The following is a 24,496-nucleotide window of genomic DNA, read 5'->3' as shown; positions in this document are numbered from 1 at the left end:
CAAATATCAGGGACGAAAGTAGCTTCTCATTTTTGGAACGAGCTGCCTTTTTGGGAAACAACGACACACTAAGGATGAATGAATTTTGTTCTGCGAAGCTTTTTTTTCTAGGAAGTGTACCGAAATGTTATGTTTAGTTTAAAAATATTATAATAACATATATATCCAGCATGTTCACATCAGTTGCCAGACTTGAGGGCATTTAAATATAATGAAGGATCCGGCATAAAAGGTAATTTTAATTGAGCGTGAGACGGGACAGTAAGGCTTAAAAGTATAAGAAAAACTGGCATGTCGTAAACACCACCACTTTGGATATCCATCTATGAAGGTCGAAGAAAAAAATTAAAAGAATTGCTCTTTAAATATGCATTTGATAATTCCGAATGCTCGGGAGCATAACAATGCCTCGCATAATCGGACAAATGTTTTTAATGCCTCACTTAAAAATAAAAAAAGTAAAGCTGGTTTTCTTATAAACACTGTGAAAAGCAGCGCCTTCTCTCGAATAGGCGGAGAGAAATACACGCAAAAGCGTGAAATTACTAAAATTGGAAACCCACCACGACACTCAATCCAGTCGAGACGAAAATGTGATTATCACTTTTCTAACTTTAAGGATATAAAGAATGCGATTCGTTGCAAACTTGTATAGAATTGAACGTAATCTCATTAAAAACTGGCGAGCTTGTCTAGAGTGTTGAGACCTGTACCGTCATTTTTAGGAATTCAGCGTTATTTTAAATTTAGGGTCACAGATGTGATATGGAAGCTGAAAAGCAAGCCGTATTATTCCGAGCATTTACATAGTTCGTGCCGTTTTTAATGTTTAAATAAAAAAAAAAAAACAGAAAGACGCAAACAAAATATAATGAACTACAATATAGGGCTTGTCTAGCTCGTGAGGAGTTTTCGCAGATTGTTTTCGCAGTTCGGTACTTGGCAACGAATTCTGTTTCTTATCTGAGCGACATTGAGAACCACCCTTCCTCTGCACCGTGAAAAAAAAAAAAGAGTTTGTGCCACGAATGTGGTTGCGATTAATTACAAAAACATGGCGCCTTTTCAGTGAGCAAAACCAGACTCGGTGAAATTGGTGTCACCTTAATTAAGGTTGGCTGAGGCGCGATGCTGAAATCGAGTAACGAGATTATACGAGCGTTTAAAATACCGACGTGGCAAACATTCTAAATCAAAAAGCCGCTTTCTTTTGCGGGGGTGGCCGCGCCGTCTAGTTGGATGAGCACGTCTAAAAGGGACATACACCAGGGGAAAACTTTTTAATTTTTTTTTATTTGCGATCATTAAATGAAAAATTTATAGTGTATAGAGCTTGATCTCCTCTTTATAGGTCTGGTGTTAGGTTTGGAATAGCTTCCTTTTAGAGCGCAGCTCTTAGGCGCCCGTTTCCGGGTTTCGCGGCGTCGGCGTAACCGCGCTAAATTTACCCAGAAAATTGAAGTCACCTAACCTCAACACCAATTCAGTTCCCCGCTAAATGTAGCGGGGAAATTCAGTTTCTCCGCTAGATTTATCGGACGAATTCAGTTTCTCCGTTAGATTTAGCGGGAGAATTGACGTCCCATGACCTCAAGACCAATTCAATTCCCCGCTATATTTAGCGGGGAATTGAAATGGCGTTGAGGTCACGTGACGTGAATTTTCTCGCTATATCGAGCATAAAAACAAGATTTGTTCATAGGTGGCGTGAGACCAAGTCATGTGACGTCATTTTCCCCACTATATTTAGCAGGGAAACTGAATTGGTGTTGAGATCACGTGGCGTAAATTTTTCAGCTAAATTTAGCGGGAAAACTGTGGGAGGCGGGGAAGGTATAGAGGAGGAGGAGGAGGGGAGGGTACGGAGGGGAGGAAGGGGGGCATACCCTCCTCTCCGTGCTCTCTCCTCCTTCTCCTCCTCAAAAGCTGCGCTTTAATTTTGCATTACAGAGATTTGTAAATGTATTTTATTTTTTATGTTCTAGATGCAATGTACATTCAGAAAAAAAAAAAGAAAAAAAAAACATGTTCTAGCGGACAAGTGGGGCATGGCAACACATTTAAAAGAGTCTAGCAAAGTAAACTTGTTCCGCTCTTTCTAAGCCACTGAGTGAAATGAACAACAAAAATAATGTGCGCGAGACTTATTTTATTTTAAACTAATTCAAACTCGCAAAACAAAATTTTCAAGAGGCTAGCAAAAGTTGCTTCAATTTTTTTATAAATAAATAATAAAACTTTTCGGGCCTTTCCACCTTGGTGAAGAAATAAGACCAGCGAAGCTGTAGTATGGTGGGAATGAAGTAATGGCCGACCGCAAGTCGGCAAGTCAGAGTGGAAAGGCTGGAAAGGTTGCCGCCATCTATGAGCGACGGCGGCAACCAGACAACCAGCAAGGCGGTTGTCTAGTTGCCGCTGTCGCTCACAGAGGGCGGTAGCTGTCCAGAGTTTTGTGTCGTTATTTGTTCGTTGGCGGACACGACCCTGGGAAAACTAGCCCTTAAGTTGCAACCCCACCCTTGGTTAGTGTGATTCTGAACCAACAGATGGCTGTGGGATCAGACATCAATTTCTCGATTTCTCGCCATCAATGCGAGAAATCGTGTGTGTGGAGGCTCTTTAATGCAGTCGAGTATTTTTCTATATCCTGAATTTTACATCTCTGGTGCCTTGCTTGTTTTACTCTGCACGAGCTTTCTTTGAAACGCGCACGGCTGCGCCAGTTCTCGTGCAAGGGGGCCAGTAGCTTACGCTCCGAGCTCACGCCTCCAGCAAATGTGGGCAGAACAAAACGCGAGAAGCGTCCTGAGCCAAATGGCGAGACAGATGGACAACAAAAACACCGACGCGTTGAAGAATATAAAATTTCCTGTGCGCCGTTATCGGAGATTTTAGAAGCCAATTACACATATTTCAATGTGATCAGATTTATATTCTCATGACTGAAGGTGACGAGAGGACGAACAGTGAACTGAAAAATAAAGGTTTAATCGGCCAATTTGTGCCAAACAAAAAAAAAGTAAAGAAAGAGCGTCGAGGCAGCAGAAAAGCAGGCGTCAATTCGGCGGCGTGACAGAGAGCGAACGCGAGACTGACTCGACAAGGTCGCTTGCAGCTTCTTATCTACAGTGCGTCACTATCTCGAAAGTTGAGCAAAGAAGGTTCGAGCGTCACGCGCTCGGGGCGAGGATGAACTGGCACTTTCGAGAACAAGAAAGCAGGGCGAAAGTTAAGTTTGGTGCAAGAATGAACGCGAATCTTCTAAAGTCCGTGACCGAGAGTTGCTTTCTCGGCTCTGCGGGCGCGGGCGGCAATATGACGGGCCGGCCCTTTTGTCGTGCATGTGTTTGGCTCTTTGTGGATTTCCGGGAAAACGTGACGACGTGATAGACTTGGGTTTCCAAAATTCTCACTTGAGGAATTAACTACCTAAAAAATCAAAACAAATGATCTATTTTTTGGGTGGTCAGGTGTCTCATTTGGGAAGCTGTGTATTTATTTTGACCATAACCACGAGGCTGGAAAACACAAAAAAAATTACACTCAGGTTTAAGATATTGAGTTTGGTAAACCCATAGTAGGACTCGTGCGGGAGTCATAATAATAATAAAAAAATGCCGAGGTTAAAAATTAACTTGCAGCAATAAATGATAAGAATGATTAATGCAATGATTGGCAGGCAAAGATTCTGGGTTTGTGGATAGCTTTTGCACATAGTTTAGGCAATGTACAGGTTGTCACAAAAAAACAAAAAAACTACATTTTTTTTTATTGCATGAATAAACTAAGCATCGCCGAACGCTCATTCTCCGCCCAAAAGTAGCGCAAGAGGTCACAACCAGATGTCAAAGTTTCAGTCCGATCCGATACCTTATTCAAAAGTTATAAGTGATTTTCTGAAAAGTTCAACGGAAACATGGCGGCCAACGGAGTTTTCAAATACATGGGGCTCCATGGGCATTAGAAACCGAAAACGGGCGAAAAATGGGCTCCATTTTTCCCATTGAAATGTTCAGAAAATCGCTTTTAACTTTTGAATAATGTGTTCGTTCGGGATGAAGCTTTGGCATCTGGTTGTGACTTAGCGCTACATTTGGGCGGAGAATGGGCGTTAAGCGAAGCGTAGTTTATTTTTGCGGTAAAAAAAAAAAAAAAAAAAAAGAAAAAAAAAAACCTGCAAATTTTTTGTGCCATTTTGTACGAGTATTAATTTGATGATTTATGTGCGCAAGTAAAGGCCCGTTCACACTCTTGCGACTGCTTGCGACCTCTTAAACCTGGGTTCCTTAGAACTTCTTAAAGGGACCATGAAATGACCTTTTTACTTTTTCCAGATAACTTTTACATTAAACCGTCAATGTTCACTGAATGCCGAACAGGCATCCGTTTTCGTCTCGGTTTATTAACTTTTACACAAAAAATTATTGAAATATCGACTTTTTCATTCTCTCCAACTGACCGCAAAAGAAGCCGTGACGTAGACCGTTTCCGGAACCGGAAGTTCTCTCGGCAGTAGGAGAATGGGAGTGTTAGCGGCAACGAGTTGGGGTGCGCCGGTAGGTTTTACTGCGCTGATGTCACCGACGTATTTCCTGAATCGGCGCCTCTCATCGCCGCATCGCAGCTGAGCGAAATTCAACGAGATATGTTGCGCTACAGCGACAGCATGGGACTAGTCCCATACGCCGGTATGCCTGTTGGGAAGTGCAGCGAGTCTTGTCACCACCCCGTCATTGTTGGCAGAAGGGCCGGCCCGTGTCAGTCGTTTGCAAAGCGACGTAGATGGCGTTTTTCGCGGCCTCGGAGATGCAGGAGCGAGCCGACGTTAAAAAAGATACGTTTGAACTACGAGTGTCAGCAAGAGCCACGTAAATACCTGCTTACACTCGGAGCGGACGCGCGCGCTTGATGGAAGTCTTGTATTCGCGCTGTTGGTAAGCGCTTCGGGACCGTTCTTTTACGATTGCAACTCGATACTGACGCGACACTCGGCAAAGAAAGGTTGGACCGGGGTCGACAGTGACGTGCAGTCTGTCAGAATAAAAATGGCATACCAATAACAAAGTGTACATACCGTGTTACGAAGGCAATCCATACGGCGTTTATTTCAGCTCTATATCACACAAAACAAGAAGATAGAATCGACGAGAGTCCCTTTTCGACGAGTGTTCGTCAACACTGCCTCGGAAAACAAGGAGAAGAGATTGACCTCCTCACCTCTTAATCTAGAATTGAGGTCAGTGATCAAACTATAATACGGGAAGGGTCCACAAGGGTCGCGCGGGCATATTCCATTTAGCACGCCAGCCGGTCGTAGGCAGACGGTCTTGCGACGAAGCAACGCAGCGCCGAGTCGGAATGCCTGCTAGGCCTATACGCTTCGTCGGAGTCGGTGAATCCAGCGTTCTTGTTCGTCGTGGTCTGTTTTAAGTACTGTTTTCTTGCTGCTTGAAGTCGGCACGCGCGGGAAGAACACGTAGAAAAATAAACGTTCAGTCAGTCAGAGTTTTGAGAGGAAGGAAAACAAAGAAAATAAATGTTCGTCGGTCGCAGTCACCCAAGTAACTGGCGGCCCTGCCCTACTGCGCACGCGCAGTAGTTGCTTCGTTTACCACACGATAGATGGCGCTTGGCTCTCAGCATTATCAAATTCGGCAATTTTCGCCACACATCTCTAATTATGCTACAAAATGTGGATCTGAATATTATTTAACAAAACTTTTAGGAAACATTCGCCGGCTATTTATTGTTTACGATCGCGGTGCTGGTGAGGTAGGCTCTTACCCAATAGGCGATGTGGATTCGGCTGACGTGCACCGATTCTGCGTATGCATCGTAGTGAACAGGCGAAGGAAGGAAGGCGCAAAAGAGTCCAGTTTTCTTTTAAAAGTTCTATAGCAAATAATTTTTTTGGGCTCCCTATTTTTGTGTTTTTGTGTTTCTTTTCACACCTTTTACGACGTGCGGTGGATGAAACTCGATTTTAAAATCATTTCATGGTCCCTTTAAACCAGAGAACACACTGGCGCCATCTATTGGGAAGCAGTGTAAACTCGGCGGTCCGGCATATTTTTTTTTTTTATTTCTCGCGCAATATCCTTTCTTTTTTGGCTCGAAACACTTTTGTCAATGTTATAAACGAGCCTTTCTATGGGTATTACGCACATTTGACCTCGGAAATCTTGCAAAACCTTCGCTTTTGTGAAATGCAGTTCTAGGGTCACCGCATAGATGGCGCCACAATGTCAGTGTGTTCCCTCATTCTAGAAACATTTAAGAAGTTGTAAGAGATCTCGTCTCTCTCAGTCGTACTCGGTCGCAAGAGTGTGAACGGGCCTTAATGGTGTGCTTAGAGGAAAAAAATGCAAGCGGGTAGAGTTTGACGTTGTATAAAGTAAGGCGTACGCACGCTTATGGTACGCTGAATAAGAATGAAACAGCCCTACATTTTACACTAGCCTTGAGCGTATCGAAAGTTAAGGGTGCATCAAAAGCTAAAACTTGTACACGTATACTGCTCAGGCCGTTATGTTTGAATGCTCATAGTACTTTATTACCCTCAGACTTGGTGTAAGTCGTCTTCTGATTGCTTACAACAGAAAGAAGGAAACATTCTAAGTCTGGGTTGGTAGAAAAACTCCACCTGCTGACGGCCACCAATCATCTAGGCGCCGATTATGAGTATTCACTGCATGCCAACGGTCGCATGCTTAGAACAAGTTTTTCCCACGTGATTTAATACAATCGCAATTGTTCTTGACAAACAACAATGTTTACTCAGGCAAGCGGTCACACGCGAAGCTCAGAATATTTTATATTGATTGTGGCACACGTGGGAAGTTGCATAGGTTTTTTTTTTTTTTTTTACAATCCGCGAAATAGAATGCTTCTGGGTTACCTTGGTCCCTAATGCATGCAGCACACAAAATAGTACGAAATGAATCGCAGCGGGAAATGAAAACAATAAGAATAAACAAGCGTGTAATCACGCGAAAACTGAGGGCATTGCACATATACAGAAGGCAAGTTTTGTTTCACTAAATACATTACCAGTAAAGTATTTGGTTTCATCGTGCGAGCGAAGCGGAACATACAAGTGCGAGCATATTGCCCTGAACTACACTTCCAGTGAATAAGCGCACCATCCAAAGCATCGAGCTCGCTTTTATAGCTTTTGGTGCGCTGAAACCTTTGAAAACAGAAATAAAATCAATTATATTATTTCAATTATTTTTATTAGTGCGCCTATGTGTGTGTGTGTGTGTGTGTGTGTTTCGCGTTCACGTGTTACTTTCTTAGTTATATAATATTTTTCCAGACGCCCGACAACCATAGTCTGTTTCATCACAAGAGCCGCACAATCAAAGATGCAGACAAAAAAAAAAAAAAAAATTAACGCGAACACGCATTAAAACTGCAATGGAACGGCGCATTCAAAATTAGTCGTAAGTTTTTTTAGAGCGCAGCAGTTTCGTAGGGCGACATTATTACCCGCTGAAGATAATAAAAATTGCAGTACAACTGTTAGCTTGGGGTCTTTAACGTGCATTACGCAGTATATGTGGTACACGATCGCATGACGGTACGACGCAGATGGGCGACTGAACCCAGGGTCCCTGCTAATGCCCCTTTATAAAAGTGTGTTTTTTTTGTTTTTGTTTTTTACAAGCATTGCCAACCATTGTTGTGAAAACTCGCTACAGACGTACGCCACGAGCGGGTGCTCGGCCGCCATTCGCTTTCAAGGGCCAGTCATTTTAGTGCTGCGACGCCATTAGCCTCCAAGGGCCGCTCGAGAGACGGGCATCGTGCACTGGCACCTTTGAGGTTACCTGAAAGACCAACGCAAACAGGTCGAGGGAATTTAGTCCCTACAGGTTCTGCAGCGTGAGCTCCGTACTTTGAACGGAGCTCGCACTAAAGCATTTCTCCACGTGATCTGATCTGCGGTGCCACAACACACTCGGCCAACGATCCCCCACCGCACTAGGTTTAGCCTGTGAGCTAAACCATATGAGCTACGCTTAGAGTATCGGCACTTTTTCCCCCGATATTGTTGTAGGCGCCGCCATTGTGGTGGTTAGTAACAAATCAAACGCAACTGCCGATCGTCATGATTCAAAAGTGCGACTTCCTTAGCATTAGTTTCGGTGTCAGGAAGCTCACGTAATATTGCTTTGCTTTGTCGCGAACTGTTTAAACATTTGTGGAGGACGGGGAAGCGTTTCCTTGATTTCAGATAAAGCTTCAGACAACTGACAACTATCATTTTAAAGGGCAACTCCGCTCGATTTCGGAAATTCTGAGATAGTGGGTGATATAAACGTGAAAAGTGCTTCAAAACAACCCTAGACCGTTTGTCTCATTAAAAGCAAAATATTTTTCGTGCGATTTGTTATTTACCATAATCGCAACCGAAACTGAAACTTCGGCACAGCCGGGCAACGTTGTACCCCCAACGTCAGTTGCATACGCACACACGCGCTCCTTGCCCACGTGGAATACAATGGGTCACGTGATCTACCAGCGGTAGCCCAGAAAGGACGCGGATGCGATGGGAAGGGCGAGGAGGGAGGGCGGGCCTAGCTGCGGCGGTGAACAGGCAACGCAAGCAGCGACGAAGCAGGCTATGTAGGCGGCAACCGAGGCGGTTAGCAAATAGTATTTGCGGTTAGTCTGTTGGCACCGGTTGGCACTAGGGTGCCTACATGTGCGGAAACATGTAGGCACCCTATACTCCGTTTCAAACATAGCGTGCAATGTAGTCAAAGCTAGCGCGCCGGTTCGCACAGCCGACCGCGACTACGTTCGCTCCACAAAATAGTGCGGCCCCTGAAAAAAAAAAAAGTCGAAAAGTGTACATCTTTGGAGCTAGTAACTAATAGTGGCGTTATGATTTCGAGGGAACACCAATTCTTTTTCAATAAAAAGGAAAATATAATGTAAACTACTCCAAATTATTTTCCGTTTTCGTTCGTGCGGCACTTGCACTCGCTTCGGGTTTTCGGGTTGTGCGGCTGCCCCTGCCTCGCCGGTTTCGTGAAGATGGCGTCTTACGCGGGAAGCTTTCTTTTCCTGCTCGGATATTTTCGAAGATTCGTTGTGTGAAGATCTCGCAAAAGTGCAAGCAGGTGATCGCCAACGTGTACGCGAGTTCAAGAACGTGTTTCCCGGAGACGTCGGTCCGTGAGGTCCTGGAGACGGTCAGTAACGACACCGGAGTGTCTGGCAAGGTGGCGTCCCCGAAGCGAAGACCTCGCAACGTGAAAGTTCCGAGCACGCGGACAGTGTTGTGAACTGCCACCTGTTATTTCTGGTGTTGAAATCGGCCTTATGGCTTCAAAGTGAAACAAGCCTCAAGAAGGAACTGTGTCGGTGATGAATCGTGCCTACGGCTCCGTCTGCTTGCGGGACCTTACAGCAGGCGGTGCCCGTGATTGCATTCCGAAGTGTCTGGGTTCTTCTGCCTGCGGGACCGTAACCATGGTCGGCTCCGTCTGCCTGAGGCACCTTAACCTTGGTCGGCTAAGTAAACGACGCACATGCCCGTGCCTGTATTCCGAGGCCCCTGCTTTCCTCGAAAAGGAAACAACACTCGATCCTGATCTCGAGTGCCGTGTGTTGTGTACGCGTCTATTGTGAATCACTCCCGGTTGATGTGGGCGCCGGCACCAGAGCACCGAGATACTGCCGTCTGGATGACTTCTTTCATACACCGGCGAGTATTCTGACTCTGAAGGAAACTTCCATGAAGTCACATCACGTGAGGGAATGCCAAGCCATCTGAACAATGGCAGTGCGGTCCCCTAATCACAATATTCGTTATATAAAGGACCGTCCACCACACTTTCAAGATACTCTGATTTTCACGCTACCATGTAAAGAAACGGCTTTAAATAGAGACGCCCTGGATCTCGACCGTTCTTCCGTTTTGACGAGGCCGGCGCAAGTTCGAGCGGAACACCAGCCCCCAGTCTACCTTCTTATAAATAAAAATCAACAAGAAAAGAGGAATTGAAATATGCACTTCCGCAATACGCACGATCCTGCACAAACAATCGGTCGAGAAAAAAAAAAAAAAAAAAAAAAAAAACTTTGCGCTCTAAGTGGGTTCGAACCACCGCCACCGAGATGTCGGCACCGCCGGCATCGCCGGAGCAGCGCCTTGTACCGCTCGTCCACGAAATCTCGCGGAGTAACACAATTTTGTGTGTTTTTTCATGCGCACTACTTCAGTAGCTTTCCCAGCGTTGCACGCGATGTTTGAAACGGAGTATAGTTGGCACGTATGTGAGCGAAACCCATCCCGTACAACTCTCTCTCCCTCTTTTTGTTTCTCTTGTTCTCGTTCATTTTTTTTTCTTTGTCTGTCTCGCTTCTTTGCTTGCTCAGACGTGGAGCGCGTCCGTAGCGCCACCTGGTAAGCTTTCCATGAAAAATAAAATACCAAGAAAAAAACTGCGTATGCAACAGACGTCAGCCACAACGGAAATACAACGTTGGCTGCGCCGCACGTTGCCCGCTAAATTAGCGGATTTTGGTGACTTCGCGCATCTCAGTTTATGTCGGCCGGTTTAGTGATCTTTTAGGTGGTATTACGTTATAATATTTGACATTCGGTCTCTTTAGATGATACTAAACAGAGTCGCTGTGTTTGCTAACAATCGATAATAAAGAGGAGTTTCCCTTTAAGCAGCAAGATGTGTATGAAGCGTAGCTTATTTAGTGGCTCTAGTTTAGCTCGACCGTATAGGCGCAGAAAGGTAACGAACAGCTTAACCTCGCGCTGTTGGCGCTGCTTCAGTAGCTTCATCAGCCCGTAGCGTTGGCTGTGCTCCGAACTAAAGCAAAGCAAATATTCAGATCTTAGGGTTTCATAAGGCAAACCAACAAAACTCACTTAACACGCCCCCCCCCCCCCCCCCCCAAAAAAAAAAAAAAAAATATTGCAGGTTTATTTTGACTAACTGGAGATCCTTTGATGTACAACCGAAATCTCAGATTGGCCTCCGCCGGATTGAGGGCACCTCGGCCGATATTGAAACCCGACAAATATGGATTCCTGGGCGGCTCGTTGGCTGAGACACACTGAGACGATTTAATGTTTTGTGTTTTGTTTTAATATCATTGCCACTTAAGAGCCACCGAGGTGGTTTTTGAAACAAATTATAGTCAAACCATTCCGACAAGCATAGTTTGATTGCGAAAATGATTTTCGCAACTGATAAAAACATTAAAATGTTTTCGCATACGTGGCAGAATCTGAAATGGCAGGATGTATTTCATGTCGCCCATTTCATTTGGATCGCGTCGGGCATGTGTACCGACGCACAGTAGAACGCGCGCAAAAGTAGATGTAAAGTACCCGCAGGCTCGCGCTTGTTTTGACATCTCTGGCTCGCTCACTGCGAGCATCCATGCATAGCGCGTGTGTATGAAGGCACTCTATCCATGCATCTGACATCCTGACATCTGGCGTTTTTTCTGTCTTTCACGTGGCGTTCCAAGCGGCACACGACGGAAAATGCACATCAAGCTGTTCTTGAACACGTGTCGCCATCTGTATTTTATATTAAGAAACTACAATTTGCAGTAACTGAATGGGAAAAGTTTGAGGTCTTATAACGTTCTTAACGTGTAATATACCAATAAAAAAGTTCTGTAAAATGTAATGCCGAAGGATGCTTCATAATTTAATGTCTCGTTATTTTGATTAGTTGACGTGATTCCGTTTTTATAGCGCCATAACATAATACCATATTAAACTTTATTTTTTTATTTTAAAATATACATTATCTGTACAGTCCGTTGCTTACTTTTTAAATTTATTGCATCCAACTAAACGCTCACGTAAAATATCGTGGACGATCAAAGGTTATAACTCGAGAAATAATTTTTTTTCAATATTAGAGACTGTGGTCTATTAAGAACTGAATAATTCACTAACAACTAAAATAATAGTAATATCGAGACATTGAAGTATTGTTGAAAAACAGCTCTTTAATCTGAAATTAACTTTATAATCGTAGGATACATAGAAAGAAAGTTATAAGCCGTCAAAAAACACCAAAACGTGATGCACGGTGGGGTTGCACCTTAATAGCTCCGCTGTAGAAGAATATTCAATCCAAACATATAGATAGTTCGATTCTACGTGTTCTAAATTATATGCATGCCAAATTTGATTGTGACAGGGCAATATTAAAAAAAAAAGTCTTGAGCGCAAACTGTGAAGATGCTTCAAAGTAACATAAAAAGGAAAACGCGTTCGAATGATATTATGATTTGTAGCGATAGTCTTTCGCGCCAGCAAAAAATAAATAGTTTGTTAATACTTTTTCGTGAGAAATTAAAGCTATAAAATACCGCGATGCAGAGCAGATCTAGGCCTACTTGTCAACGTAAATGTAGTGGCGGGCGATGTCACAGCCTAAAAAAACATGCACGCACAAAAGACAAAAACAAAAACAAAACTCAAATTTATGTTGTTTTGTGCTGCCGGGAAGTCTTCAAATGCGCATTCAACTGATTTCGCGATCATAAACGACACTCGTTGTTTTTATACATAGAGTATGAAGCCTCATAAACAAGGAAACATCAGGAAATCGAAAATCGATTTTTGTTTTTCAAAATATTGCCGTTTTTCGACCCGCGTCTCTCCTCAACGCGAATGAACGCTTCTCGCAGTGTAATTAAGGGAAGACGTGGCCGGTGCACAGCTCCCGCATAAAACAAGATACAAAAGCAAGAAGGCAGCTTCCCAAGGGCGACGCGGGACACGTAGGTGTGCGTCGATTCCCAATATTTACACGCGTATAGCGGGAAATGCGTAAGATGCCTACGCGCGCACCCCTATTACAAAGCTGGCAAAGCTTGCACCCTTTCAGCGACCAATCAGCGAATTTCTTTTTCCTCTTTCTCTCTCTTACGGTAATGATATCGCGTCGCGTCGTGTACGGTAAACTCGTTTTAGGCGTTAATAATGCGGCACGAAATTAACAAGAAAGATTATAAACACAGTTCGCGACGAAAGAACCAGCCCTGTTGTTTCCTCGATCAAAGTGCCCCCCCCCCCCCCTCTCCCCCAGGTAGTAGAACGCGCGCGCAAGCGCACGCCCGCACAGACACGCACACGCACACACACAGAGAGACACACACACACATACACAAACGCGCGCGCGCGCGCTTACACACACGCACAAGTAAAGAAAGCGGGAAAAGTAAACAAACTATAAAGCTGAGAGAGACGAGGAAAAACGAGGGGCATAACAAAATAAACAAAACAAGAAATGAGAACATAGAAAGAAAATATATGAAGGAGCAGAGGACCGCGCATACGCCCAAATCTATCGCAATCTGCGTCGATGTTCTTGTTGCTGTTTTGAGTGAACAGTGGCGATCAACAGGCCCTTTTCTAACGAGCTCGCAAATATGTCGCCGCGCTTCAACACTGCGGAACCGGAGGGGCGCGTACGCACCGTTTTAGCTCGTACGATGGACCGAAGTGGACTGTACGAGCCATCGAAGCTGCGGCCGGTCCCTTGCCGCGTGAGTGTCGCCTGGTCTTCGTGAAGGGCGCACTAACGCGCCGGGAAGCTGCTTCGTAGACCATACTCGATAAAGGCTATCGATTACAATGACTCCAGCTTTAAAAAAAAGGATTCAATTAGATTATTCCATTACTCGAGAAGAAAAGCGATTGGCCGTTACTTGACAAAGTCGCCGTTATAGTTTTCCGATTACTAAAAATGTTCCCAACGATGGATCTTTCTGCTGGCAACTTCTAATTCGCAGATTTCGGTAAACCCCCCCCCCCCCCCCCTTTCCTGTTGGACACTTAATTGGTTGGAGGATTCTTTGGTAGGAAACTCGTAGGAACAAACGGCGCCATTAAAACGGGAGGGAAAACGGTTCCAATTGAAACTCTATTACTTGCAAAAATAATCATATTACTCTCGCGCTTACTTGTTAATAGATGTCTTGGAACGATTATAAAGTCGCTCCAAAAAGAATAATCGATGACAAGTAATACGATTACTTATAATGGGTAAACCGTTCAAGCTGTGGGTGATTAGCCACGTGGTGCGTTCATACAACGGTTGGACTGGCAGGGATGGCTCGTACACCTTTGGCTGCAGTCCACGGTCTAGGTCGACCGGAGTAGAGAGGGCAGGTAAAGGGGGTGGCGCTGCATGGGCTGCTGTTCCGAGTACGCGCATACCACGGAGACAACGTGTCGGTAGAAAGAAGCGCGTGTTTACCTTCATTTGAATAATGTCGCGATTGCCGTCGGTACGAGCTAACGAGAAAGAAAAAAAAAAAAAAAAAGGGGGCAAGGACGGTGTGGTTGCGACGACAAGGAGGGAAAGGAAGGAGTCGTGTAAGATGCAAAAAACAAAAATGAGAGGGAGTCGCGGAAAAGGGGGGGAGCGTGTACTCACGGGCAGTCCCTGGTCCCCTGGTTCTCCGTGTTTGCCCCGCTTGCCTCGTTTTCCCGGCGGACCTGTAGGAGGTAAAAGAAGGCGCGTCGAGCTTCAGGAAACTGTGTTTGGATCCCGGGACGACGGTTTCCCATAGAAATTACTGCCGCAGCATTCAAAGCTGTTAATAGAGGCGTGCTCCCGAAAGAGCAAACGAGAGAACCGAGAATTCGCATAGCAGCAAAGAGACGAACACGCGTTTGCTGGTGCAGAGATAGCAGATACTTGAAGCTTTGGATGCTGACGTCATCCTGTTACACAGCAGGAATACTGCTCTACGGGACAGCTAATTCGGGGCTTTGAAAAGCTTAGTTTGGGAGAATATATGTCTGACGTTATTCGCTTGAATGAACTTTGAAAAGTTTAATTGCGCGTCTTTTTAGACCGTCGTTGCGTGCTGAAAGGCTTAGTAAAGGTCTTTGGCAAAGCATGTCGCGTCGCAAATATTTTTCCGTACACTTCAAGGAGACCCCAAACCATACCACCGAGCAAACGCGGTGTCGGATGTTCGCATTGTTGAAAGCTCCCGAGCTTAGTTTCCTTTCCAGCGTCTTAAGATTGCTTTGCCCCCCCCCCCCCCCCCCCTTTTTTTTTTCCCCTTTTTGCCCAATCCTCCTCCTCCTATACCAGACCGGAGGACATTGAGAAGTTTCCATTGAATACACTTGTAATCTTAGCTGTGGAGGCAAAAAAGAATGACCCTATTCTTCAGGGTTCAAATACTATATACTGTATACGCACTTTCTCGCGTAACTAGCTAATTCACTGTCTCGTTATTTATACATGGCCACCTTGGTATGGTGCACGGTTACACTGACAGTGCTGGGACAATAAAGTTTTATTCTCTCTTCTCTCCCTGCTTTGGCGTTCAAAAGTGAATGCTGGCAGTATAGACAGATAAACAAATACATAAGTATATAGTCGCATTTGGTTGGGGTACATTTCCAATTTAGTCATTATAGGGACTAAAAGGGAGCAGGTCTTGGCGGCGCGACGATAGGACTTCCATGTGTATGATCAACGCAATTGGTAGTGTGCCTGGTGAATATCGATACACAAACGTCGGGGTTAACTAAGAGAGTTGAGAGCGCAAGTCGAGTATGCATTACACTCTCTTATGAGAGAACACTTTTTTTTTTTACATCCATACCGTTGCCCTTTCGTTTGTTTGTCTGAAGTGTTATAACAAACCGTGTAAAAAAAAAAAAAAAAACAGAAAAAAACACGTGATTTTGAGGCGGTTAAATTTTTAATTTAATCTTGATGGTTTAACTGGCAGTAGGAGCAATTTTTTTTCATCGCATTCTCTAACGGCTTATACTCAATTCAACTTTGTGTCTATTTGATGAAGTCAAGACTTTGTTCTCATAATCTCGAACCGGCTATTTCAGACTCAAGAAATAGATGAGATTTATAATGTATGTACTACAATTGTAAAATATGTACGAAAATGTGCAAACAATTACTAAAACATTCACCTAGAAATCATAAAAAACTTGCGCATTTAAAATCAATGCCGTTTGCAATAAATCACAATGACATAAATTATAATTTAGTTGCGGCATTAGGGCCGCGCAAACCATCTTGGGTTCACGGTTTGGAGAGCTTACTGTTTAGATTTTTATTTGTCAACCAGGAATATAGCTCTTGCAAAATGGAAGCGATCCTAGCAACGTAGTGCTGCGCAAACCATCTAGGGAACCATTTGGTCACTGTTTCTGTTTCGATTTGCCAACCTCAATTCGCGACATCCCGTTACAACAAAATACAGTGCTTGAATTTTAGAATATGTGAGTTTCCTTATATATATATAATTGAAGATGTTGAGTACCAATACGGATATAATGCTGGGGCACGTTCTTAGGGGGATTTTGCGCACAAACTCTGAATATACCCAGAGTTTGTGCGCAGTAAACAAAGGAATAAGAAGAAGTGCACTGGGACGATCATTCTGGTCCATCGCCTTAAAGGGGCCATGAAACAAATTTTGGGTTGGGATGAATGATTTTAAATTGGGACTTTACTAATCGCATATCGTTTAGTTGGCCAAAAGAAAGAGGCTAGAAAGTCAAAAGCCAGCTTTTCGGTACGAACATTTGAAAATATAGCCGACTATTTTGTACCTCCTTGCCTTTGAAAGCTCTCCGCCTTTTCACTATGATACATCCGCGGTTCCAAAAGCGCGTCACCGGCGCCAAACTGACGTCAGCAGAGCCTGCAGCTCACGTATTGGACACGAGAACTGCGTCACTCGGACGTATGCGCTCGTCAACAATCAATCCGTCGATGAATATTTGGATTCGCGTTCGTGGCCAATGAGTGCCCTGACGGCACTTATTGTCACTGGGGAATGACAAGTTCTATGGAGTGCATAAAAAGCAGGGTGGAAGCTAGGAGTCATCGCACCGGTGCCGAAGGAATGTTTTTCACAATTTCACAATTCGGATCTGAGTTGAGGATTAAAGCTAGGAAGGAAGAAGTAGGAAAATCGTTTCATGACCCCTTTAATGTTCTCCACTTCTCAAAGAATCCGTGAGAAGAGAGGATCATGCTGCACTCTGGAGTGGCAACCAGGGGTACTATGTTGCGCTTTTTGGACTCCCAGGAGACTAGGAAGAGGGAAGTGACGTCAACGACACAGCAAACGCAGATAGGATGTTGACAGAAGAAAACGAAATCAACACCCAATCTGCGTTTGCTGTGTCGTTGACGTCACTTCCCTTTTCCTAGTCTCCTGGGAGTCCAAAAAGCGCAACATAGCACCCCAGGCCACCAGAAAGGTATGGGACGCGGCAGGTCTTGCTCCTGCTCCTTGCTAAGTCTAGGCAGTTCCTGACGGCCGCTGGAGGTCCGTGTTTCACGACGGCTACCGCGGGGATGAATGGGTACATTGCGAACGAGCGCTACCTTTATTTTCCTGCAGTGCTGGGATGCACTAGTTCGTCAATGGTGCAATGGAAATCGAAACCATGCCACTCCTCTGCATGACCAAAGAGGTCCCACAATGCAACGCGCACAGTGTCTGATGCAGGGATTTTTGTGAGTAGTGTATTCTCTTCCAAGGGCCGCTCATTTCAGTGGGAGAAGAAGTCGAACCTATCGTTGCTGATCCTGAGCTCCTTTCAATATTTTTCTCGTTTAATCGAGGTTCTCTCCTCACCCTAGCCCGCTAAACAACATTTTCTTCGAACTGAGCCAATCGGTCATCTCTCATGGCTGAGGCCGGCCCTTTCTCCGGTCAGGACATACATTCAGAATCCTCTATGGATATGTCACGGGCTTCCAGCACAACCTCCTAATAGGAAAGCATTTCCGAAGATCCCGGCGACGACTCCGACCCATATAATCTGGTTCAAAGCCGCAAAAAAACGCAAAGCTTCCAAAAGCTCCGAGCCAAGTAATAAGACCGTCAAGAATACGAAACAAGCACATTCCCACCTCGTAATGGTACTGAAGCTTAAGGGTCCATCCAAAATAATCGCCATAATCAATCCGCTGAAAATCACCAAGAAACTAGAGATGACTGCTCCAGATGAAATCATCCTTGTCAGGCCAAACCGAAGGCTGAATCTTATTGCTATAGACACAAGATACAGAGTCGCGACAAAAGCTCTACTCTCACTGACCACCATCGGAGGCATAGCTGTCCAGGCCTACGAACTTTTCCCCCGTGAATCGGCCATCGGAGTTGTATACGGAGTACCGTTAGGCATAAACGACGCGGAACTTTAGGTGGCTATACGAGCGTAGACACCTGCAATCTCCGTTCGTCGACTAGACACGTTCCAAGTTGTTAAGGTTGTCCTCAACACAGAAATTTTGTCGGAATACATCACGATTGGGCACACAAGATGCAGGATGGAACCGTATGTAGAAAAACCTCGCCAATGCTCGAAATTCAATTCGTCTGGACACATTCGAACCGCTTTAACAAAAGAGCCACGTTGCACACGCTGCAGGGGACCACATGAACGCACCGGCTGCGATGCAGACAGCCCCATCTGCACACAACACCTCATTTCTGTCCGGCATATCAAAGAGAACGAAATATATACAAGTACAAGAACCAAGCTAAAGTTGGCTATGCGTCAGCGAAAGCGGCTTCACTAGCATCAAAAGAAACACAGACAGTAGACACTCGAGCGAAAACTCCCCACAAACAGAGCAGCCCTACTCGAGACATCTGAATACAATACGCGAAGAGAATCCCGATTAATTCCCGATTCTAGCTGAACAGTGAAGATGAGTTTCCCAATCTTCCCACAAAAGTTTCAAAATCCACTGATAAATCAAAGGAAGAAACAAAAGAGCCCGAAAAGAAACCTGCACGACAGCAACTATCTGTGTCTGAGGCCAAGATTCAGACAGTTGTCAATGTCATCCGCAAACTTGTTTTCCCTAGGGATTCGCCTATAGCCAAAGCGCGTATTAAGTTGATTGATGCTGTCCTTCCATTTGTGATGCTCTGGTGCCACTAGACAAACCTCAAAGTAAGGCCACTATCCTTCAATGGAGTGCAAGAGGTTTTCGAAATAAGCTGTAAAATTTTTGGCAATTCCTCTTCGAATGCAATTTTCATATAGTAGCAATTTCGGATTCAAGAATAGGATCCAACATCAGATTATCCGGTTATAACCTACTTCACTCCCACAAAGAAACCGGTTTTAGCAGAGTACTATTCGGCATTAGAAAAAATTTCACTTTTATTGAGCACTATGTTTCGTCCCATAGGCCAAATGAGTGTATAGCTGTGATTATCAAAAAAAGGTGACATCTACTCAGTGTTATAACTGGTTATATACCTCCTCTAGCAGAATTTGACGCTGAGAGATTCGAAGGAATTTTTCAACAAACGAAGTACGACGAATAATGCTCGAGGAAGGGCATTATTTAGAATTACGCTAAGTCATGATCTCGTGATACTCAAGGGTGGAAGTACTATATTCCTTAAAGTTACATTAGTAAACAGCCCTTTAGATATTTCGTTTGCATCTTCAGCTCTCGCTGAAGAAACTGCATGGTTCGCTGACATTGAAACTCACGGAACTGACGACGCTCCTACATACACCACAATGAGAGGTGTGCGTTGTTGCAAGCGACACTTCTCGGTGCCTTATACCGACTGGGTAATATTTCAACATAAAATGAAATCAGTCACTTCCATGCTCACTGGAACAGAATCCTCTGTGAATGCCATAACACCTTCCACTTCAGAAGCAACTAAATATTTAAACATGACAAACTCACAAACAACGGTCGATAGAGGATATGAGCGCCTTTGCGCCATCCGTTAAAGGACCAATGCAACAATATTTGTACTTTGCGCAAATACCGCTTAAAACGGATCCCTAACGTTAATGACCTATGAAACACGCGTTCGTTTTTAACCCCACGCAATAGAAGTTCCAGAAAAAAATTTAAGAAAAACGAGCTGCGTTCACACCCTCAACTCGCAGCCAGAACAAGCGGCCACGTGATCTGGAGCCGATTATATGCCGCCAGTGTTGATCATAGCCACGCGCTGGGGTTGGCAAAGCGCAGGACACGCGCTGAGTTCCAGGCATTGTTATGGCTCGGCTGTTGTCGTCGTTGCAGCGATTGGACACGGGTCAAAACCCGAATGCTTCTCGAGCTAGCAATTGTCACGAGCCCAAGTCGAGTGCCCACGCAATGCTCGGGTCCAATCTATGAACCGCATTCAAATATCGTCACTTGGGTGTACTGGGACCCCCGAGTTACGTCATCAAATTTTGCAAAGGAGAGATTGAATGAAAAGGATCGCTTTTGTCCTTGAAATTACACCGCAACAAAGGAGTTTCTTGGCCAATGGCGTTGCGTGTGAGTATCCTTGAGTCCCAGGTGTGCCAGTAAGCTCGTGTATAGAGAGATACATTCCAATTGAATATCGTTGCACAGCTCCTTTAAGGGGCTGAACGAAAAGCAAGAATCACAAAAGAAGTTGAAGATATCCAGACGTCCAAACTAGCGCAAAAACGCGTTCGACGCCATTTAGACAAACTTTCAAGAAGACGCTGGAAGTCAAAGCACTCTTAGAAAAAAGTTTCTCTACAGTCCTCCCTAAAGGGAGAAACGCTCTTATAACCTATCTTCCTTCAGAAAGGGAGAAAGTTTCGTCCTGAAAGCAATGGAGGTGAGTTCCTCCGTCGCCTCTATCTCATTATGGCGGCCCCGAATCGAGCAAATCGAGCTTAATAAGGCCTAACGAGGACGCTAAGTCTCTTGTACGGGACGAGAGGAGCAGCAAATAAAGGCGTAACACGAGCTTTCCGCGAACGGTGTTTATTTCCGAAACCAGCTTCCCCCGCATGTAAAGAAACCTGCGTTTCAAAAGCAGTTACTCAGTCTTCTCGTCGTCAGCACTGCGATGTTAAACGAAGACAACCGATACCCGGTTACTTCGCGCACTTCACGTCTTACCTTTAGCTATTCCTTGAGTCACAATTCCTCGTTAAGCAGCGAGCTTAACGAGGACGCTATATACGTCCACTCTACGGGGCGAGAGGAGTAGCAAATAAAAGCTTAACACGAGCTTTCCGTGAACTGTATTTATTTCCGAAGCAAGCCTCCTCCCGCAGGTACAGAAACTTTCGTTTCAAAAGCAGTCACTCAGTCTTGTCGTCGTAAGCACTGCAATGTCAACGGAGGCAACCGATACCTAATTACTTTGCGCACTTTACGTCTTACCTTTGCTTTCCCTCCGAGTTAAGGGCCATACGCACATTCGCGTTTGAACGCGTTTGAGTGCGTTGCGGAGTCCTTGCGGCCAGGCGCGGTCGCTTGCAGAGCGACGCGCGCCTTCCCGCAACGCTCGGTAGCGCGACGCAAGCGAGTAGAGACTCGCTCAACTTTCCGAAGCGTTGCGGTGCGTTCGGGTGCGTTCGACCAATCAGAAGCCGAAAGAGGAGAAGGGTGACGTGTTCGCTCGCCCCACCCGGCCGACTCGGCGAGACGTATCCGGTTCGCCAATCGCAGTGCTTGCTTTTTCGTTTTGGGGAGCGGTGGGGACTGTATTTTCCAAGGCTGCGATGGTTCAAGCTTGACAAAACGTCGGGGAAGCCGGCGAGATTGTCCCAAGATCGAACACCGACGCCGTCGCCGTGCGCCGCCATGTTGCCTTGGATTTCGCTTACTATTGGTGAGCCACTAGCGACGATAGCGCGTTCTTATTGGCTCTTGACTGCGGTTGACTGCGTGTCAACGCAACTGTGCGTACAAGCTTGGCGCAAGCGGTCTTCGCAACGCAACGCGTCCGCTTGCCGCTACGGAACGCACCGCGCTCAAACGCGAATGTGCGTATGGGCCTTTACAATTCCTTCGTTAACCGCACATCACGGAGGAATAGTAAACCATTCGCCAAACCAAAAGCCGCTCTTAAAGGAGCAAATTTGAAGCAGCCTACTTGGCTCATTGTTGCACGGTAGTCAGAAATTATCGCGCGAAGTGCGAAACAAGGTTAAATCGCTCGCCCCCAGGTAGCAGCGTCAGGCAAAGCAATTACTAGTAGCTAGGATAGGTGGCGCTAGGTACCGCCCAATTCATGTGACACAAAATATATCTTTATTTGCTCAAGCCACCATTGTGCCTTCATTATACACAGGTGTAGATGCACTACGTATACTTCAAGCATCAGCTGAACATATACATTACAGCGCATCATACACATACATGAAACATACAAACATCAATACAACAGCACACTAACCCGAAAACTAGTTCGGAGCTCTGCGTTTCCGCCTTTTATACTCGTCATTTTGAAGGTACGGATGTTTTCGGTGGCGACCTAATCAATAAAAAATATTCCCAGCATGTTGCTTTTTTTTTTCAGTAATGTCATACCTCTGACAGTATTTCGAACGGCTCAGGCGATCAATCTCTTAGTAAAAAATAAACGCTCATGCCGTCATCATTTGAAAGCCAATAAAACAAGCCGCTTCACTGTTGTTCCAAGCCGTGTGTTTGCTTCCCCGGACGGCACGTCGTAGCCAGTTTTCTGTTGTAGCATTTGTTCTCTATTTGCGCTGTTTGCGTGCGGCTGCAATTGTCGTCTTGGACATAATCTCTGTGAAGGGGATATTCGCTCAGTTGGAAGCAATGTCTCGTGTGCAGAGAAATCGCTTTTCGATCAACTTGAATGCAGTCAAAGCCGTGACTTGTGGCCGGTGCTATGTGTATGGAGCCATGCCGTGGCGAGCTTGAAAACTTCTAGCGCTCATCCCAGCGCGTCACTTGGAGGGCACTTTCTCCAGGAATCGTAGTATAATTAAATAGCAAAATAAAGGATAGCTTTTCTTTGTTTGCCGATTTTATCTATTCTCCTTCCTTAGTGATAAAATTCCAAACTCTAAATATACGCACTTCCCGTCATATTTTAGAAGAGAATAGTTTATTTCAGACATACAAGTGTGATACATATGTCTGTTCAGTCCTTTCCCCACAGCGAAATCGCTCTCGGGTTGGAGACAACAGGACATCGCAGACGGCAGTCACATTGGCCACTATACGATAGGACTTACACTCTAAAAAATACAAGCGCGTCTACTCACCCACAAAACACTCGAAGAACCAATCCCTGCGATCTGCGAAATCAGCTCAGCAAATGATTAGGCGGAACATCTGTTTAAACCTCAAAATGAAGTCTGCGCTGTGGCATTACGCAATACAAAGTGTCAAGCTTGCATTGCGTAATTCCACACCGCAGACTTCATTTTGAGGTCTATACAGATGTTCCGACTCATCATTCACTGAGCTGATTTCCTAGATCGCAGAGATTGGTTCTTTGAGTGTTTTGCGGGTAAGTAGACGCTCAGGCATTTTTTAGAGTGTACAGTTCAGACCAGCGTTCCAACATGACTATCCGCAGGTCGATCAATTGTACCCTAATCCCTCAAGCGCTCTTAAAACTCTTTAATGTAAACCGGAATGTCAACCTGCAACACCCCACCGCTCCGATCCCTGCCCGACCATCGGCCTCAATGCCCGACAGTTCACGTCATATCTTATTGTTACACCACTGATACGCGAACACACGGTCACATCGGCGAAAATTCCGGTCTTCCGTTCACAAAGCACAACACTGTCATTACGATATTGCTGCTTTGTTGCTGACGCGCAGAAATGCAGAAGCGCGTTGATTGCCGGTTGGCACTCGGCATCGGAAAACAGAGCCCAACTCGGCACAGAGGGCACCCAGGCAGCCGACAGGAAAACCTGCCTGTCTTGGACGCAGTTTCCGCGGTTTCCTTAACGTCGTCAACTTCGACACGTCGTTCCTGAATCCGGAGGCGGCCATCTTAGCCCAGTGTACAGAGCGCAACACTGTTAGCGCGAACAAGCGATTGCCGGGTTTTCCAGTTTTTCTCTTTGAAACCAAGGGTTGTCATCCAAGTTATTATTTCTACGAAACGAGCTCATTTAGTTCTATAAAGAAAGCATTAAATTTCGTGCTCGCTAATACTATTTAGAAGTAAAGTGCAAAAATGCGCCGATGTCGTGTTCGCGCTAACAGTGTCGCGATGTGTACGTAGCGCCGCTGGCACTGCTCCGGAGGTTCGCTGTTTCTAATTGACTCCGTAAGTGTGACGTCATGGGTCCAAACAAACCATTGCTAGGGTCGTTGTTATGGACAAATACATGTGGCTAGGTTTCGCTACGAAAACCCGACCGTTCAAAAATCAGGAGTAGGATTTAAACTTCTAAAAATCACAGATATAGGAAGCTTGAATGTCTTATATGTTTCGACAGAACTGTGCCGGTAATCGCTTGTTTCTGAAATATTTACGACTGCAACTTCCGGTCCTCAAGATGCCTGCAGCAGACGACGAACGCAAGTAGTATGCCGTCTGCCACACGCCCGCCGGCCAAGCCGGCGCCGGCTTCTGAATCGTGTGAATAAAGATGATATTCTGATATTGCATTTGTTTGAAATATAATGAGTTTCAGACACTTATAAAAATTCATAGTGGGATGCGATGCAAAATACGGTTTATCGAAAGTCC

At 45.2% G+C, this 24,496-nt stretch overlaps 1 protein-coding gene across 10 annotated transcripts in view; it reads right to left on the bottom strand.

Annotated features, from left to right (window-relative positions):
* Positions 1 to 24,496, bottom strand: part of LOC8028448 (collagen alpha chain CG42342) — a 420,040-nt gene that overhangs the window by 137,373 nt on the left and 258,171 nt on the right. For all 10 annotated transcript variants that reach the window (XM_040503858.2, XM_040503852.2, XM_040503854.2 and 7 more), the window contains exon 3: positions 14,442 to 14,503. In XM_040503858.2, the coding sequence (XP_040359792.1) occupies positions 14,442 to 14,503 (62 nt within the window). The remainder of the gene's footprint in view (positions 1 to 14,441; positions 14,504 to 24,496) is intronic.

This window comes from Ixodes scapularis, unplaced genomic scaffold (genome assembly GCF_016920785.2).
Source record: "Ixodes scapularis isolate PalLabHiFi unplaced genomic scaffold, ASM1692078v2 PGA_scaffold3__209_contigs__length_174095766, whole genome shotgun sequence".
Classification (NCBI taxonomy): Eukaryota; Metazoa; Arthropoda; class Arachnida; order Ixodida; family Ixodidae; genus Ixodes; species Ixodes scapularis.
The sequence above is the reverse complement of the archived record's forward strand: the minus strand, read 5'-3'. Positions and strand labels throughout refer to the sequence as shown.